We start from the raw sequence: 19,982 nt of genomic DNA on the forward strand, positions 1-19,982 counted from the left end.
TGTCTCTGTGTGTGTGTGTGTGTTTGTCCTTGTGTGTGTCTCTGTGCGTGTGTCTCTGTGTGTGTGTGTGTGTATGTTTGTCTTTGTGTGTGTGTGTGTGTCTTTGTGTGTGTGTGTCTGTGTGTCTTTGTGTGTGTGTCTCTGTGTGTGTCTCTGTGTGTGTGTTTGTCTTTGTGTGTCTCTCTGTGTGTTTCTGTGTCTGTGTGTATCTGTGTGTGTGTGTGTGTGTGTCTCTGTGTGTGTGTGTCTCTGTGTGTGTGTCTCTGTGTGTCTCTGTGTGTGTGTGTCTCTGTGTGTGTGTTTGTTGGTTTGGTCAGACTGAAAGCAAAGACAATAAAAGAACTAAAACATGCTGATTATTTGTGACTTGATTTGTTGGACGTATCCTTCCTGGTGTGTCTGTGTTTAAACTCCTAATTAAAATATAACGCTCCGTCCACTAAACGTTCTGTTTTTGCCGCTGACAGACTCAGCGTTGCTATTTGGTCCGGTAGATAACGGCCGTTAAGCTATCGTATCAGCACCGGGTCTCGGTACCCGAAGAAGATAGACGTTAAAAATCAGATAACAATACTGATGCAGTGGGTGAGATAGCCTCGCCAAAATCCTTCACGTTAACAACACAACACGCTGATCTTACGTTAGCTGACAAGCCGACAAGGTTGCTTTCCATTATAACGTTACCGTTGAACACGTTAACGGTAGAGAAAACAATTATATTGTTGACAGATAACAGCACTTACCTCAAAACTAATGTCAATGATTGTTCAAATGACTTGTGTGACGTATGACTAGGGTTGCAAAATCCCGGGAATTTTCAAAGTTGGAAACTTTCCATGGGAATTAACGGGAAAGTATCTTTTATATAGACCTCAGTGGTCCCCTAATACTGCATCTGAAGTCTCTTTTATATAGACCTCAGTGGTCCCCTAATACTGTATCTGAAGTCTCTTTTATATAGACCTCAGTGGTCCCCTAATACTGCATCTGAAGTCTCTTTATATAGACCTTAGTGGTCCCCTAATACTGTATCTGAAGTCTCTTTTATATAGGCCTTAGTGGTCCCCTAATACTGTATCTGAAGTCTCTTTTATATAGACCTTAGTGGTCCCTCTAATACTGTATCTGAAGTCTCTTTTATATAGGCCTTAGTGGTCCCCCTAATACTGTATCTGAAGTCTCTTTTATATAGACCTTAGTGGTCCCCCTAATACTGTATCTGAAGTCTCTTTTTATATAGACCTTAGTGGTCCCCTAATACTGTATCTGAAGTCTCTTTTATATAGACCTTAGTGGTCCCCTAATACTGTATCTGAAGTCTCTTTTATATAGGCCTTAGTGGTCTCCCTAATACTGTATCTGAAGTCTCTTTTATATAGGCCTTAGTGGTCCCCTAATACTGTATCTGAAGTCTCTTTTATATAGACCTTAGTGGTCCCCTAATACTGTATCTGAAGTCTCTTTTATATAGACCTTAGTGGTCCCCTAAGACTGTATCTGAAGTATCTTTTATATAGGCCTTAGTGGTCCCCTAATACTGTATCTGAAGTCTCTTTTATATAGGCCTTAGTGGTCCCCTAATACTGTATCTGAAGTCTCTTTTATATAGGGAGGGGGGGGGGCAAGGTGGAGGTGGGGGTGTGGCCTTGACCAACTGCCATGCCTCGCTTGTTTTCAAGCCATGATGTCTCTCTCTCATGGGTGGGCCAAATTCTCTGGGCGGGCAAAGCAGAGAAAGGGGAGGTAACCTTGCTCCTTATGACGTCATAAGGAGAAGAGTCCAGATCGGCCCATCTGAGCTTTCATTTTCTCAAAGGCAGAGCAGGATACCCAGGGCTCGGTTTACACCTATCACCATTTCTAGCCACTGGGGGGACCATAGGCAGGCTGGGGGAACTCATATTAATGTTAAAAAAAAAACTCATTATGGGACCTTTAAAGTACATCTGTAGCTGATTCAGTCTGTTTTAGAGGTACCACCAAAGTCGTTGGTATTGGGTCCTCTGGGGGAAAAACTTTGTCTTCATGTTTGTCCGCAGGGACACACCGGGGATGAAAAATGCCCCGAAACTTTATGGAGGTCGACATCCGTCACTGTTTTGGCCTCCAGTGTTGTTGTTAATGTTGCAGAACATTTCCTTCAGATGAGTTATGAGCATTATGGCGTTACATTAGGTTACTTTGCCTCTGCAGGCAGACTAATCTGCACGGTGAGATGGAGGAAAGGGATCTTATAATGAGCACATTTGTTTTCATACGATGAAAAATAATAATAAAAAAGTGATTTCTCTCCGCTTATTATAAAACCCCACAGTGAAGACGAATGGAGCCCAAATACCCTCTCATGGCTCTTCAGGAGGGGCTGATGATCACCAAGACAACACATGTGTGTGTTTGTGTCTTAGAGGGACGTCCCGGCAGCATTGGAGAACACTTAACTATTTGCAGAGAGAGGGAAAAAGGCCCTGTGGGCTTCACTTCAAAGCCCACAGTTCATCCCAACATCAGAGCGAAGACTAAAGCCTCGCTCCCCCCCCCCCCTCTCTCGGGGCGGAGTTCTCCCGGGAACATCCAGGATTTGGAATAATTGGAGGATGTGATTAAAGTCTCTCTCTCTCTCTCTGTCTCTAGGTCTCTCTCTCTCTCTAGGTCTCTCTCTCTCTCTAGGTCTGTCTCTCTCTCTCTCTATGTTTCTCTCTCTATGTCCCTGTCTCTATGTGTCTCTCTCTCTCTCTCTGTCTCTAGGTCTCTCTCTGTCTCTAGGTCTCTCTCTGTCTCTAGGTCTCTCTCTGTCTCTAGGTCTGTCTCTCTCTCTCTCTCTGTTTCTCTCTCTATGTCCCTGTCTCTATGTGTGTCTCTCTCTCTCTGTCTCTATGTGTCTCTGTCTCTCTCTCTCTCTCTCTCTGTGTGTCTCTCTCTCTCTGTCTATATGTCTCTATGTCTCTCTCTCTCTCTCTCTCTCTATATGTCTCTCTCGCTGTCTCTATGTCTCTCTATGTCTCTGTCTCTCTCTCTCTCTGTCTCTCTGTCTCTCTCTCTGTGTGGACATCTCTCTGGAACATTCATGATTTGGAATAACTGGAGTATGTGATGTTAACTCCCGTGCGAACCTGCCACGTCTCATTAGTACAGTAACAACTCGGCACGAATTGGTGATGTGATCTGCCCTCTTTTCTTCGTCCTCTCCTATTTTTTGTGAACCTTTTTTTTTTTTTTGGGGAAGACTTTTCCTCAAAGCTTTGAGAATGTACAATTAGACCAGCGTGCCTCATCAGATGTCCCATGTGAGCGTGTTCACGGGGTGAATCTACACCAAGTCCCCCCCGTACGGCACAACACCAGACCTGTGAGTAGACGATGTGAAACATTGTCGTTTACGGCTCAGGAACATTCATCAAGACGGAGAGAGAGAGGAAGTAGAGGATGACATTAAAAAGAGGAGAGGGAAGATGGAGAGGGAGACAGAGACAGAGTGTGTGTGTGTGTATATGTGTATGTGTGTGTGTATATGTGTATGTGTGTGTGTGTGGCTGTGTCACACTCCGCAGAACCATAAATCACGCCTTAGTCTCGTTTGTCTCTTTTCTTTCTCTTTCTTCTGGGAATTGATGATGCCTTCAAGTGCGCTGGGAAACATTCACACTCCCCAGCGCCGCACCACCCTGCGGAGACTCGCCGGATTGCTTTTTTTGGTGTAAGACAACGCCCATATCGGCTCCGATACTTACGATCGGGACTTCCGTGGTAATAATGTCCCGTTATAGAGTCACTGTTTCCCTTTAGATCCAACATCAAGCAGACGTCTACGAGACTGAACTTTTAACCCCTTTTTTGAGCGTATTTCTTCAGATAATGAAACTATACAAAGATCAAACTAAAGACGAGGCGCCTCCGAGCCTCCACCTTTGATTGTGGGCGTTTCTTTAGAGAGCGAGACGGAGGGCGTTTTGGCGGCGAGGTGTCCGTGGAGACGCCTGACTGGAAGATGAACTCCCAGCGCTGCGAGATGCAACGAGACACAGAGAGACACGAACTGAATGAGGCGGAAATGAATGAAAGAAGATTTTATGAAGAACAGAAAAAGGGAGGAAGGGTTTTAAGGGAAGCGGGGTTTTGTGTTTTTGTGCTGACGGAGACACAACGAGATAACAAAGAGCTGACGGAGTGAGACACACACACACACAGACATACACACACACACACACACACACACAGACACACACACAGACACACACACATAGACACACACATAGAAAACCACAGACATACATACACACACACACACAGAAAACCACAGACATACATACACACAGTAAATATTACTTATTTTTCTTCTCTCCCGCTGCGTTTCCAGTTTCATAATCCCATCTGTTAAACTTCTGCACCTCCCCCTCACTTTATTTCTCTCCCCGCCCCTCTTTGATTCCTCATTTTTTAAGTTCTTCCTCTCCTTCTGCTCTATCCCTCTTCATCCTCTCATGTCTGCCTGTCCTCCTCCTTGCCATTTTCTCTCTGTTTAGCTTCAAGACTTTTCTCCTATTCTCAGTTTTTGTATCTTCTCTCGTTTGGCCCTCAAGACGACGAAGAGGAATGAGAAGAATGGGGAGAAGGAAGAAGAGAAAGGGGGGAGGCAGGGAGGAGGATGAGGAGAGGAAAGAAAATGAAGAGAAGGAGAGAAAGGAAACGAAGAGGAGAAGGAGAAAACAGAAACGAAAAGGAAAGAAAACAAGGAGGAAGAGGAAGGAGGCGAGGAGGAAGAGAAGAGGAAGGAAAACGAGGAAGAGGAAGGAGGCGAGGAGGAAGAGAAGAGGAAGGAAAACGAGGAAGAGGAAGGAGGCGAGGAGGAAGAGAAGAGGAAGGAAAACAAGGAAGAGGAAGGAGGCGAGGAGGAAGAGTAGAGGAAGGAGGCGAGGAGGAAGAGAAGTGGAAGGAAAACGAGGAAGAGGAAGGAGGTGAGGAGGAAGAGAAGAGGAAGGAGGCGAGGAGGAAGCAAAGTGGAAGGAAAACAAGGAAGAGGAAGGAGGCGAGGAGGAAGAGAAGTGGAAGGAAAACGAGGAAGAGGAAGGAGGCGAGGAGGAAGAGAAGTGGAAGGAAAACGAGGAAGAGGAAGGAGCAGAGGGAGAAGAGAATAGGAAGGTAAACGAGGAAGAGAAGAGGAAGGAAAACGAGGAAGAGGAAGGAGGCGAGGAGGAAGAGAAGAGGAAGGAAAACGAGGAAGAGGAAGGAGGCGAGGAGGAAGAGAAGAGGAAGGAAAACGAGGAAGAGAAGAGAAAGAGGAAGGAGGCGAGGAAGAGGAAGAGAAGAGAAAGAGGAAGGAGGCGAGGAGGAAGAGGAAGGAAAACGAGGAAGAGGAAGAGAAAGGAGGCAGAGAGGAATAGAAGAGGAAAGAAAACGAGGAAGAGGAAGAGAAGAGGAGGAAGAGAAGAGGAAGGAAAACGAGGAAGAGAAGAGGAAGGAAAACGAGGAAGAGGAAGAGAAGAGAAAGGAAAACATCTTTAACCTCGGTATGAACTAAGGTTTCCTGACCTTTGACCTCGTCCTCAGAATATAACGTGACTTCAGTTCCGTCTCATTAACGGCGGCCGAGTCAGCAGGTAATCAGCTGATGAGACTCTGGAAGAACGGACGAACAAAGACAGAAAGAAAAGAAAGAACGGGTCCGTGGGTCTGATTGGGTTTAAGTGAAGCAGAAAGAATAAATAAAAAGGACGATTACATGGGCTCCAACTATCTAGGGAGGTAAATCCATGCAGACATGTCCCAGGACCTCTACAAAAACGAGGAAAAAAACGTCGAAAAAACTGCCAAAATATAACTTAAAAACAAAAACGTCGAAAAGCAACAGAAACTTCGGAAAAAGCTGACACACAAAGAGACAGACACACACACACACAAAGAGACAGACACACACACAAAGAGACAAACACACACACAAAGAGACAGACACACACACACAACACACACAAAGAGACAGACACACACACACACACACACACACACACACACACAAAGAGACAGAGACACACACACACACACACAAACACACACACACAAAGAGACAGACACACACACACACGTTCATGTCCAAATATTCTCAGGAAACAAGTGTCCGTGTCCTGAGACTTGGTGTTTTAACCCAAACCATCTTTTTTTCACTTTTTGTCCCTGAACCCTAAAACTTAACCTTAAACACTGAACCTGAACCCTGAACCTAAACCCTGAACCTAAACCCTGAACCTAAACCCTGAACCCTAAACCCTAAACACTGAACCCTAAACCCTAAACCTTGAACCCTAAACCCTGAACCCTAAACCTTGAACCCTAAACCCTGAACCCTAAACCTTGAACCCTAAACCCTGAACCTGAACCCTAAACCCTGAACCTAAACCCTAAACACTGAACCCTAAACCTTGAACCCTAAACCCTAAACCCTAAACCCTAAACCCTGAACCTAAACCCTAAACCCTGAACCCTAAACCTTGAACCCTAAACCCTGAACCTGAACCCTGAAACCTAAACCCTGAACCCTAAACCCAAACCCTAAACACTGAACCCTGAACCTAAACCCTGAACCTAAACCCTAAACCCTGAACCCTAAACCCTGAACCCTGAACCCTAAACCCTGAAACCTAAACTCTGAAACCTAAACCCTGAACCCTAAACCCTGAGCTCTACAATCTACCGTTACACACTTTAAACACTTCCAATAACCAAACACTTTCATAACAACACACATTTATTTCAGAACACGGTGAAAAACAACCTCAAATTTCATCACTCAGACAGAAAAAATAAAAAAACAAAGAAATCACGTTGCAATCTGAAATCACAGAAGGCCGAGTTGTCATTTTATGAATCAAACTCTTCATTCTTTTTGTTGTCATTTAAAGTGGGCGTATGACACATTTGAAATGTTACTGAAATAAATAAATAGGGGAGACATTTATTTACACTAATCTCATACGTTTTCCTGATTGTTATGGATTTGATTAACTGTTTAGTTCTGGTTAAATAAATAAGCCTTTTTTATTAGTAGTAGATTTTAGGATTAATTTGCGACAAATATTTCTACACACATATATATTTATATATCTCACTTTTTAAAGTCTCAAAAGTAACTCGACAAACAAACAAAAAAATCTCCTTTTTTTCCTAAAGACACGTTAACGCGTCTTCTCCTCTGATACCAAGAATGTGAAAGACGTACGGAGGAGTTATTAACACAACTTTTTACACACTTTCTATTAAAATCAGCCTGAAAACAAACTGTCTGTACACATCTTTAAAGGGGAACTACCGTGTTTGTTTGTTTTTCAACCTGGATCATATTTTCTGATGTTATTTGTGTGTAAGCGAGTGATGGGAACAACAATCTTTCATGTCCAGTATTAACCCTTGTGTTGACACAAAATAGCATCGATAACGTGGGAAAAAAGTGACAAAAACATTGAAAAAAGTGTGAAAAAAGGGACAAAAACACGGAAAAAATTGATGAAAAAATGTGACAAAAATGTCCAAAATATCCCAAAAAATTGTTACTTTTGACCGTTTTTTAAAAATATTTTTGACATATTTTCTGAAGTTTTTGTCACTTTTTTTCCATCACTTTTTTCCGTGTTTTTTGTCCCTTTTTAAAGCACTTTTTTCAACGTTTTTGTCACTTTTTTCCCACGTTTTCGATGCCATTTTTCACTAACACCAACTTATTGCCAATAGTTTAACACTTACAGTATTTTTGGAATTCATGGTCAATAGATGTCATTTATACCTGATTTTGAAATGATGAATGATTTTGACTAATATTAGAGGAACGTAACGTTGATGGAGAATCAGACGTGAGGATGTCAAAGTTTAGTCAGGTTTTGAATCCATTTCTGTTTTCAAATGCTATAAAATATAATACCCACAATTCAATGAAAGTAGGAATCGAGTACTTGCAATTGTACTTAATTTTTTGAGTAATTTTGTTAAAAAGAAACCCATATTTCTGATATAGAAGTTTTGAGAACGGGTCCAGAGGACAAGAGGAGGGTAAAGCGTGAACGCTGTAACCGGCCGCCACAGACCGGGCTGCAATGTAAGCCTACGGGGGCAAATGTTTAGCGTCTTTTTTTGCCACCGACAGGCTCAGATTAATATTCTGTGTCTGTTAAGTGTCTGACAACATTATGGAAAGGATCCCTACAGAGATAGACCTTTAAAACATCTTTGAGACCTTTCTCTTTAACCAGAAACAGCTCTGAGGTCGCTAGCGCCAAACCCACCAGACTCCATTTAAAAAAGCATTACTTTTAGCGTGTATAGAGCCAACGTATTCTCACATGTAAACCGGTAAACTATGTGATTATTTCCACCAAAACTAGAGTTGTGATGGTCGGGACAAGTGGAAAAACGACCCAAAGTGGCGTTTCATAGTTTTATTTTGTTTCTGTCGACTTCGAATGAAGTGTATTTTACGATGCTAAAATGACTGATTATTTACATGGAGTCTGGTGGCTTTAGCGAATGCAATTTCGCGGTTGTTTTTCAAGTTTTAAAAAAGGATCTTACTCCGTAACAGAAAGGTCGACATCCTTAGAAATCCTTTCCACAGTGTTGTCAGACACTTAGAATATTAATCTGAATCTGTCAGCGGCAACAACAGAACTTTTGAGGACGTAAATACAAGCTGCACAATTGTCCTATTAACTCACATTGTAGCTTGTTTCGCCATCTCGCTTAATACTGGACCGATGTCAAAGGTTGTTGTTCCCATCAGTCAATTAGACACAAAAACATAGGAACATAGGGTTCAGGTTGAAAAAATAAAAACACGGTAGAAACTCCTTAAACAGACCGTAAAACTGTACAAACACACTCGGCGTATAAAAACAGTTCTGAACCGACACAGATAACTGAAGCGTGGTCAGCCGCTCGCTCCGTGACAGAAACAATGAAGTGCAAAAACAAGACGTGAACATAAAAGAAAAAGCTTGAACAACTCTGAGCTCCCTCTGATGATCTGCGAGTTCAAACAGATCGATGAAAAACCTTCAGAGGAAAAACACAAAGACGTTTAGTCACATCTCGGATTAATAAGTGCTAATTTGTCCGGATAACGATGCACGAGCACGCCGCTCTGCTTCTCAGCACGTCTCCTCTGATAAAGGCAGAAAAACAAAAGGGGAAACTCTCCTGTAAATGTTTGTTTTTTCAAAATAAAAGCTTTAAATGCCGTTTTAAAAACCTCCTCTACTCTGCTAGGAATCCAATTAACACACACACACACACACACAAAGAGACACACACACACACACAAAGACACACACACAGACACAAAGGCAGGCAGGCACACACACACACACACACACACACAGGCACGTATGCACAGACACACACACACATACACACACACACACACACAGAGAGAGACAGGCATGCACGCACAGACACACACACACACACACACACAAAGATACAAAGACACACACAGACACACACAGACACACACACACACACACACACACACACACACACACACAGACACACACACACAGACACACACACACACACACACACAAAGAGACACACACACACACACACAAAGAGACGCATGCACACACACACACACACACACACAAAGACACACACAGACACACACAGACACACACAGACACACACACTCTCTACTCTGCTAGGAATCCATTTCATGTGTCTGTGTCTTTAAAGGAGTCAAAGCAGGGGATTCTTTTTAATTGAAGGGATTTGAAACTATCTGAATTGAAAGTTGATATAAAAAAACTAAAACGTATCAACAAGGGACGTTAGTGTCTTCAACGAGACTGACAAATCTCCTCTGTTGCACTTTGTATTTCTCTAAATGAACATGGATTTCGAGCTGTTGTTTTTCTACACGGGACCGCAGTGTGAACACGCCTTAAAACACACATCTTTTGGTGTTTTCTTCCCTTTGAACTCTTCGTTTTTCTCAGTCGATGTGGTTTCCAAAACACGAAGAAGAACACGAAAGAGGTCTGGTGTAGAAAAAAAAGGCTTTTACTCTTTTATCTCATCCCTTCATCCTCGTGCGTTTCTTCCTCTTTTATGAATGAAATCTACAAAAAAGACAGCTGTGAAGTCGGCCGCGCAAATTAGGAGGAATTGGGGGGAAAAAAAAGCTTGCAGCTTTTTAAAGATTTGCAGAAACACACATGTGTGTGTGTGTGTGTCCCTGTGTGTGTGTGTGTGTCCCTGCTGTGGCATTATGGGTAGTTTAAGGTGAACCCAACGGGAGGACAGGTAGATTAATGACCAGAGCGGAGGAGGGCGGACACTGACATTTAACAGACGGTCGAGAAAAGACATTTGTATCAGTTGGATTTGTCCCGTTTTACTGTCAAATGTAAACAGCGCCTGTCTTTGTTTTTTAGTTTTTCTGAATCAGAGGCGATGGAGGAGAAGAGGCCGAGCGGCGGAGCGACTCTCCCTCCTTCATCTCGGACTGAGATTACATTTATTTATAACAGAGGGGACGGAGGGAGGGATGAAACTAAACGCGTGGACATTAAACAGTTTGAAAGAAACACTGTGTGGAGGAGTGCGTTTATAGACAGTCCTGCCTGGGGTCCTTGGAGTCCTCGCCGCTGGATCTCCTGCGACAACACGTCACGTCTTACCGTCACTGGATGGATGGAGAGACCGGGAGAAAAGAAACAATGAGAATACTAGATCATATCAATACTAGATCATATCAATACTAGATCATATACGCAGGGCCATTTCTCTCAAGTGCAAACACATGAAAAGACAAAAAAGAGGAAATGGGCTCCAAACGCTGCAAATATCAAACAGAAATGTGAGAGAAACGGACTTGGAGGAAGGAGAGAGGGGAGGAAGGAGAGAGGGGAGGAAGAAGAGAGGAAGGAGAGAGGAGAGGAAGGAGAGAGGGGAGGACGGAGAGAGGGGAGGAAGGAGAGAGGGGAGGAAGAAGAGAGGAAGGAGAGAGGAGAGGAAGGAGAGAGGGGAGGAAGGAGAGGGGAAGGAAGAAGAGAGGAGAGGGAGAAAGGGAGGAAAGAGAGAAAGAGGAAGGAGAGGGGAGAGGAAGGAGAGAGAAAGGAATGAGAGAGGGAGGAAGGAGAGAGGAAGGAAGGAGAGAGGAAGTAATGAGAGAGGGAGGAAGGAGTGAGAGGAGAAAGGAGAGAGGGGAGGAAGGAGAGAGGGGAGAAGAGAGAGAGGAAGGAGAGAGGGAAGGAAGGAGAGAGGGAAGGAAGGAGAGAGGGAGAGTAATGAGAGAGAGGAGGGAGGAAGGAGAGAGAGGGAGAAAGGAGAGAGAGGGAGGAAGGAGAGAGGAAGGAAGGAGAGAGGAAGGAGAGAGGGAGGAAGGAGAGAGGGGAGGAAGGAGAGAGGGGAGGAAGGAGAGAGGGGAGAAGTAGAGAAAGAGGAAGGAGAGAGGAGAGGAAGGAGAGAGGGGAGGAAGTGAAACCTCACACAGGATGTAAATATGTGACGTAATGAGTCTCACCGTCAGTAGAAAGGCGACTGGGAGCTGATGTAGAGCCGCTGTGTTTGAGAGGAGGTGGGGGCGAGCGTGGACAGAGACGAGTGGGTGAAGGGGGAGGGCGGGGGAGGAGGGGGGTGGCAGGAGGCGAAGGCTCGGCCGCTGCACGTCAGCTGCCCGGGACTGGTGGCAGAGGGCGGGACGGCGAGCGGAGGAGAGGCGCTGCTGGGAGAATCACAGGAAGCAGCGTTCAGGAAGGACGAGTCTGCAGGAGAGAGGGAGGAAGGAGAAGAGGGAGGAAGGAGAGAGGGAGGAAGGAGAGAGGGAGGAAGGAGAGAGGGGAGGAAGGAGAGAGGGGAGGAAGGAGAGAGGGGAGGAAGGAGAGAGGGAGGAAGGAGAGAGGGAGGAAGGAGAGAGGGAGGAAGGAGAGAGGAAGGAAGGAGAGAGGGGAGGAAGGAGAGAGGGGAGGAAGGAGAGAATGGAGGAAGGAGAGAGGAAGGAAGGAGAGAGGGAGGAAGGAGAGAGGGGAGGAAGGAGAGAGGGGAGGAAGGAGAGAGGGGAGGAAGGAGAGAGGAAGGAAGGAGAGAGGGGAGGAAGGAGAGAGGGGAGGAAGGAGAGAGGGGAGGAAGGAGAGAGGAGGAAGGAGAGAGGGGGAGGAAGGAGAGAGGGGAGGGAAGGGAGGAGAGAGGAGGAAAGGGAGGGAGGAAGGAGAGAGGGGAGGAAGGAGAGAGGGGGAGGAAGGAGAGAAGGGAGGAAGGAGGAGAGGGGAGGAAGGAGAGAGGGAGGAAGGAGAGAGGGGAGGAAGGAGAGAATGGAGGAAGGAGAGAGAGGAAGGAAGGAGGGAGGAAGGAGGAAGGAGGAAGGAGAGAGGGAGGAAGGAGAGAGGGGAGGAAGGAGAGAGGGAGGAAGGAGAGAGGGGAGGAAGGAGAGAGGGGAGGAAGGAGAGAGGGGAGGAAGGAGAGAGGGGAGGAAGGAGAGAATGGAGGAAGGAGAGAGGGGAGGAAGGAGAGAGGGAGGACGTTGACGTTAGCTAGCGCTAGCTCATACTAGCAATTTCTAGTCAGCGACATATTTTTGGCTTCATTTAATAAACATAACCTGTAGTAGTACACAATCGTATGTGTATTGTTTTGATTACAATGTGCGGAATAACTTATTTACCTTATTACCTATTTATGTCTATTTCTCACCGTTAATCACCGGCGTCTGTACAGCGTCAACAGGGGTCGCCATTGTTGTTTATGTGTGTGTGACGTCAAAAACTGAACGACGGTTAGGTTATTAAAGTGCCGTTTTCTGCTGACATTTTTTCCTTCAGCAAACAACAAAAAGGACTGTTTAAGATACCAGCAAACCCAGGTACCAGGTATAATAAACCCATGACTTACATAAACATGTTTTCGTATTCTATGTAGCCTGGAAACGCTTCCAACGCGCTTGCGCGTTGCGTGAAAAATAGGCGTCGGTCCCATTTCTAGCACGCACGCAGTGTGCAAGCTCTAAGCTGTTAACATGGGAGCCGAAATAAAAACGGCCACGCCACGCAGGCAGTGGCAGTGTGCAGGAGCCCTAAGATACCAGCAAATGTCGTATCTTGGCAGGGGGTGTGAAAGAGGTCTATGACAGTTTGATTATTCACCTTCCCAAGTTTCTGTATCAGAAATTTGGGTTTCTATCAACCAGGATGTCCAAAATAATTACGTGGATGGTTCCGTACAACGCTCTTTACAAGGAAAATAAATGAACAGTTCAGAGACAGTTCGGTTCATTGAATTAGGGCGTTTCATGTAATTTTATAGCATTTGAAAAAGAACTGATGAAAGAATGTTGAAAAGAAGTGACAAAAATGACGGAAAAAGCTTAAAAAACGATGCGGAAAACAACAAAAACGTCAACAAAATGCCGAAAATACAACAAAAACCATACCTGCAAACTCAGAAGAGCTGAAAAAGGTGACACATCATGAACTTATTTCACCAGTAAATTCCTGTTAAACGACAAAAACAAGCACTGGATGGGAAGACGGTATTTTAAAACAACTTTGAATGCAGCACGAGGCTGGCGAGGCGAATTACAAGTGAACGCAACATCTGTGTTGTTTTTCAGACAACGGCAGCTACAGACTGTTGGAATCCTCTCCAGTGAAATACAGACACACTTTTACACCGTTTAGCTGTCAGCATTTTCACCGTGTTTACTCCAGCTACTAGCTAACGGTATTCTAACGTTACCTGCTGTCGAGTGTAGCGTTACCGTAACTAGCGTCCTATGCGGCGATGTTTCAGTTCCCTCTAACGTCTGTTTTCGGAGCATCAGAGAGAAGCTTAGGCATTTAAGCGGCACCTAAATAAGGCACGCGAAATTCGCGTTGCTATTCGGTCCGGTAGAGAACGGTCGTTAAGGCACCGGTGCCGTATTAGCACCCGTCTCGGACCCCCCAAATAAAAACTCTTTGGAGCTACACGATTCACGTGGATGACATTTTCCCATTCAAAATGGCGATTTTCGCCGAAAAGCGACTAGTTTGCAGGTATGAAAAACGTCCAAAAAAACCTGCAGAAAATACAACAAAAACATAAAAAAAAACCTGCAGAAAATATAACAAAAACGTTAAAAAAAAACCTGCAGAAAATACAACAAAAATGTTATAAAAAAAACTGCAGAAAATACAACAAAAACGTTAAAAAAAAAACTGCAGAAAATACAACAAAAACGTTAAAAAAAACCTGCAGAAAATACAACAAAAACGTTAAAAAAAACCTGTAGAAAATACAACAAAAATGTTAAAAAAACCTGTAGAAAATACAACAAAAACGTTCAAAAAAACCTGCAGAAAATACAACAAAAACGTTAAAAAAAACCTGTAGAAAATACAACAAAAATGTTAAAAAAAACCTGCAGAAAATATAACAAAAACGTTAAAAAAAACCTGTAGAAAATACAACAAAAACATTAAAAAAAAAACCTGCAGAAAATACAACAAAATTTTACAACAGAGCTGCGAGCGTAATAAATAACGGATGCATGGTAAGAGGGTTCGGTTAAAAGCCTCCACCACAGCTCGGGCACTCCCAATGTCCCTCTTCATTAGTTCTTCATTAGTTTTCACAAGTCACATAAGGTAATCCCGTGCCCCAAATAAAACATGACTTTAATGGCGTCGGGGTCGGGCTCGCGGTCGGAGCTTCAGACCGCGGGGAAATGAGAAAGCTGCAGCGACGCAAACCCGCTTCCAGGAAAGTCAATTAAAAACCATTTTAACTCAGATTTCAGCCTCCCCGCTGCTCTAAAAGGATCCGTTCTCCTCACTCCCGTCTCTACATGGCTCTTACTTCCTCTTCCCAAGACTTCTGGGAGTCCCACGTCGAACCGCACCGGATGGTTTAACCCGATGGTGCACTTTCAGCTCCGTTTCCCCCGAGAGATCATGTCTAGTAGAAAGCTCAGTTTTCAGAGGGAAAGCTCTTCGAGAGAGCTCAGCTGTGACAGACATGACGGGGGTTTAACCCTTGTGTTGTCTTCCCGTCGACCACGCAGCATTTTGTCACTCTGGGTTGTTTTTTTTCAATGTTTTGGTCGTCTTGTTTGACACTTTTGTGGCTTTTTTTTTTTTTTACTTTTGAAGCAGCCTGGTCTCACAGAATTCCGTGAAATGATCACAAACTGTTAACGGCGCATTCCGTGGTGGATTTTCGGGCTTTCATACTCATTGACTTCACATTGGCATTGTTTTCCGTGGTGACACGGAATGTGTGAAAATTCCGTGCCACCACGGAAAACAATGCCAATGTGAAGTCAATGAGAAGATGATGTAGCATTAGGAGCGACTACGGTAGACGGAGTGGTATGAAAGCCCGAAAAACCGCGTGGGGAGGTTGGTCGGGGGGTGGCGGATGGGTCAAACACAGGACTTTCACCCAGGAGACCGGGGGTTCGTCTCCCGCGTGTCACGTTTCCTAAACCCAACCGTCCCGCCAGTATATGACACCCCTTAAACCAACTTATTTTTTCAAAATTCATGGTCAATAAACCTCATTTATATGATTTTTATACCTAATTTTTTAGTTAAAAAGCAGAAATTATGAAATATTTTGACAATTAAGTTCAAATCCGACTTTAGTCAGGAAATGTTTTTTTGTCAAATGCTGTAAAATATAATATAACATCCGTAATTCAATGATATTGCGAAGAATGTTGTATTGAACCAACCGTGTTTGGTTTTTTTGGGGTCAACAACTCAGAATCTTGCAACGTGACGCAGATGTTGAAACGCACTTGACTAATAACTTCAACAACTTAAGTCTTGATCTCTTTCCAGCCGGCGATGTTGACACTCTGATGTGTCAATGTGCACACGGCTGCTCGGGGGTACGACACGTGGTTCCTGTAGGGAGGCTTTGATCGACGCTGGCGCCAGCGCTGCTGCCATTTGGCTCAGACGGAACTCCAGATGGAAAGGTTTTTCCTCCTTAGAGGAATGTTTGGCGCCCGTTGAAAGAGCAGAACATAGACACGAATAGGAGCACTTATCACAGTTTTATAGTCCATAGTTTATGGCTGTGTCGGACTCTCCCGGGGGATTATAACGGTGGTATTTTAATATTTATACAATTCTTTTAAGCAGTTTTGTTGATTGGGGCTCCGTTTACTCCAGCACAATCAACATTTTTGTTGAAATTGTCAGAAACGACGATAGATTTCTGTCAAATAAGGTAAGACAGACTCGTTGCCTTTACTGTACGCGGGCCGATCGTACTTACTGTCGTGCGTAGCCCATTCTGGATGGCACCAGTTCAGACTCTGAACCGTGTTGTACAGCAGTGGTTTCTCAAACCTTTTTCAATAATGTACCCCATTTGAATTGTGTTTTTAAGCCAGGTTACCCCCTGACCGGGCGATAGAGTTACCAAACAACAGCCACGTCACTGGAAAACATTTAAATGCTGATGAAAAAAGGCGACAAAAACTTTTTTTTTTTTTAAACGTAAAAACTTGGAAAAAGTCGGTAGAAAAAAGGAAGTTAAGGCAAGAATAGGTGGAAAATAGTATGAAAAACTTAGAAAACAGCGACAGATATATCTATCTATCTCTATCTCTATATATATCTCTATATATATATATATATATATATATATATATACATATATATATATATATATGATCTATAGTATATATATATAGTATATATATATATATGTATATATATGATATATATATATATATATATATATATATCAGGGTTCATAGGCATTTTAACCAATACCTTTCCATGACCTTTTCATGACTTTTTGGAAAGTTTCCATGACTATGTATTCCTAAAAATGTCAGTCGACATTATTCCATGACTTTTCCAAAACCTTCTGGGTCTTTTTATGTTTCCCAAACATTTCCAGGCCTGGGATTTGCATTTTTCTAATTCCATAACTTTTCCAGGTTTTTTCAAAACATATGAACCCTGATACAGGTGCTGGTCATATAATAAGAATATCATTCCATTCAAAAAGTAAAACTTGTATAATGTATACATTCATTCCACACAGACTGATATATTTCAAGTGTTTATTTCTTTTAATTGTGATGATCATAACTGACAACTAAGAAAACCCCAAATTCAGTATCTCAGAAAATTTGAATATTGTGACAAGGTTGAATATTGAAGACACCTGGTGCCACTAATTAACTCAAAACACCTGCAAAGGCCTTTAAATGGTCCCTCAGTCTAGTTCTGTAGGCTACACAATCATGGGGAAGACTGCTGACTTGACAGCTGTCCAAAAGACGACCATTGACACCTCGCACAAGGAGGGCAAGACACAAAAGGTCATTGCTAAAGAGGCTGGCTGTTCACAGAGCTCTGTGTCCAAGCACATTAATAGAGAGGTGAAGGGAAGGAAAAGATGTGGTAGAGAAAAGTGTACAAGCAATAGGGATACCTGCCCCCTGGAGAGGATTGTGAAACAAAACCCATTCAGAAATGTGGGGGGGATTCACAAAGAGTGGACTGCAGCTGGAGTCAGTGCTTCAAGAACCACCACGCACAGACGTAAGCAAGACCTGGGTTTCAGCTGTCGCATTCCTTGTGTCAAGCCACTCCTGAACAAGACTCAGCGCCAGAAGCGTCTCGCCTGGGCTAAAGACAAAAAGGACTGGACTGCTGCTGAGTGGTCCAAAGTTATGTTCTCTGATGAAAGTAAATTTAGCATTTCCTTTGGAAATCAAGGTCCCAGAGTCTGGAGGAAGAGAGGAGAGGCACAGAATCCACGTTGCTTGAAGTCCAGTGTAATGTTTCCAGCGTGCGTGCGTGTAGTTTAGCGTTACCACTGAGCCTTACACTCAAAATCAGCCCAGAGAACTAAACTGCAAGACTGCAATAAAAAAAAATGTTTGACTTCTGTGCCATCCAACGCAGTTTCATTTCCTTTATCATCTGCACAATATATTTGTAGAAGACGAGAAAACAATAACGTGCGTCTGAATAAATGATGACGGATAGATTGAGAGTGAAAATGTAATAATGCAAACACACATAATGTGCTGCTTTCGCTGCAGGCTGCTGAAAACCAACGTACGGCTCTGAATGAATACAAATCGAGCATTTTAAAATGTATGAATAAAGATCTACTCTCTGCTGCAGACTTTCTCTGGGCAGCAATCATTAATAATTAACACCTCATACAACCTGAGAGGGTCTCAGGTTTAGTGAGGAGAGGGAGGAAGGAGAGAGGGAAGGGGAGAGGGAGGAAGGAGAGCGGGAAGGAGAGAGGGAGGAAGGAGAGAGGGAAGGGGAGAGGGAAGGGGAGAGGGAGGAAGGAGAGAGGGAGGAAGGAGAGCGGGAAGGAGAGAGGGAGGAAGGAGAGAGGGAAGGGGAGAGAGGAAGGAGAGAGGGAGGAAGGAGAGCGGGAAGGAGAGAGGGAGGAAGGAGAGCGGGAGGAAGGAGAGAGAGGGAGGAAGGAGAGCGGGAGGGAGGAGAGGAGGAAGGAGAGAGAGGGAGGAAGGAGAGCGGGAGGAAGGAGAGAGGGAAGGGGAGAGGGGAGAAGGAGAAAGGGAGGAAGGAGAGAGGGAAGGGAGAGAGGGAAGGAGAGAGGGAGGAAGGAGAGAGGGAAGGGGAGAGGGGAGGAAGGAGAGGGAGGAAGGAGAGAGGGAAGGGAGAGAGGGAGAAGGAGAGGGGGAAGGAGAGAGGGAGGGAGAGGAGAGGGAGGGAGAGAGGAGGAAGGAGAGAGGGGAAGGGAGAGAGGGAGGAAGGAGAGCGGGAGGAGGGAGAGAGGAAGGGAGAGAGGGAGGAAGGAGAGAGAGGAAGGAGAGAGAGGAGGAGGGAGAGAGGGGAGAAGGAGAGAGGGAGGAAGGAGAGCGGGAGGGAGGAGAGAGGGGGGAAGGAGAGAGGGGGGAAGGAGAGAGGGGAAGGGAGAGAGGAGAAGGGAGAGAGGAGGGAGAGAGGGAGGAAGGAGGGAGGGAGAGGAGAGAGAGGGAGAAGGAGAGAGGGAGGAAGGAGAGAGAGGAAGGGAGAGAGGGAAGGGAGAGGGAGGGAAGGAGAGAGGGAGGAAGGAGAGAGGAGAGAGGAGGAGGAGGAGAGAGGAGAGGAGGAGGAGAGGAGGAGAGGGGAGGAAGGGAGAGAGGAGGGAGAGTGGGAGGAAGGAGAGTGGGAGGAAGGAGAGCGGGAGGAAGGAGAGAGGGAAGGGGAGAGGGGAGAAGGAGAGAGGGAGGAAGGAGAGAGGGAGGAAGGTGAGAGGGGAGAAGGAGAGAGGGAGGAAGGAGAGAGGGAGGAAGGAGAGAGGGAGAAGGAGAGAGGGGAGAAGGAGAGAGGGGAGGAAGGAGAGAGGGAGGAAGGTGAGAGGGGAGAAGGAGAGAGGGAGGAAGGAGAGAGGGAGGAAGGAGAGAGGGAAGGGGTGAGGGGAGAAGGAGAGAGGGGAGAAGGAGAGAGGGGAGGAAGGAGAGAGGGAGGAAGGTGAGAGGGGAGGAGGAGGGAGGGAGAGAGGGGGAGAAGGAGAGAGGAGGAAGGTGAGAGGGAGAAGGAGAGAGAGGAAGGGAGAGAGGGAAGGTGAGAGGGGAGAAGGAGAGAGGGGAGAAGGAGAGAGGGAGGAAGGAGAGAGGGAGGAAGGTGAGAGGGGGAGAAGGGAGAGAGGGAGGAAGGAGAGGGGAGGAAGGAGGAGGGAGGAAGGTGAGAGGGGAGAAGGAGAGAGGAGGAAGGTGAGAGGGGGAGGAAGGAGAGAGGGAAGGGGTGAGGGGAGAAGGAGAGAGGGGAGAAGGAGAGAGGGGAGGAAGGAGAGAGGGAGGAAGGAGAGAGGGGAGAGACAAATGAATTGTAATTGGAACGTGACCACTCTGCTGAAGGTATTCTGTGACGTCTGATTTGTCCGGTGTGATTTATACAGTGATGGTGGTTTAAATGCATGAATAAAGACTCCGTCTCTGCTGCAGACTCTCTCTGGGCAGCAAGCATTTATAATGAACACCTCATGAAGCCTGAGAGGGTCTCAGCTTTACTGCACTAACAAATGCCTTCATGAAA

At 45.1% G+C, this 19,982-nt stretch overlaps 1 protein-coding gene across 1 annotated transcript in view; it reads right to left on the bottom strand.

Moving 5' to 3' along the window:
* Window positions 1-11,502: 11,502 nt before the first annotated feature.
* The window catches only part of rbm46 (RNA binding motif protein 46), a 24,134-nt gene continuing 15,654 nt past the window's right edge, over window positions 11,503-19,982 (bottom strand). Inside the window, exon 10 of the mRNA XM_078276590.1 lies at window positions 11,503-11,741. Within this exon, the coding sequence (XP_078132716.1) occupies window positions 11,503-11,741 (239 nt within the window). The remainder of the gene's footprint in view (window positions 11,742-19,982) is intronic.

This window comes from Sander vitreus, chromosome 19, assembly GCF_031162955.1.
Source record: "Sander vitreus isolate 19-12246 chromosome 19, sanVit1, whole genome shotgun sequence".
Lineage (NCBI taxonomy): Eukaryota > Metazoa > Chordata > Actinopteri > Perciformes > Percidae > Sander > Sander vitreus.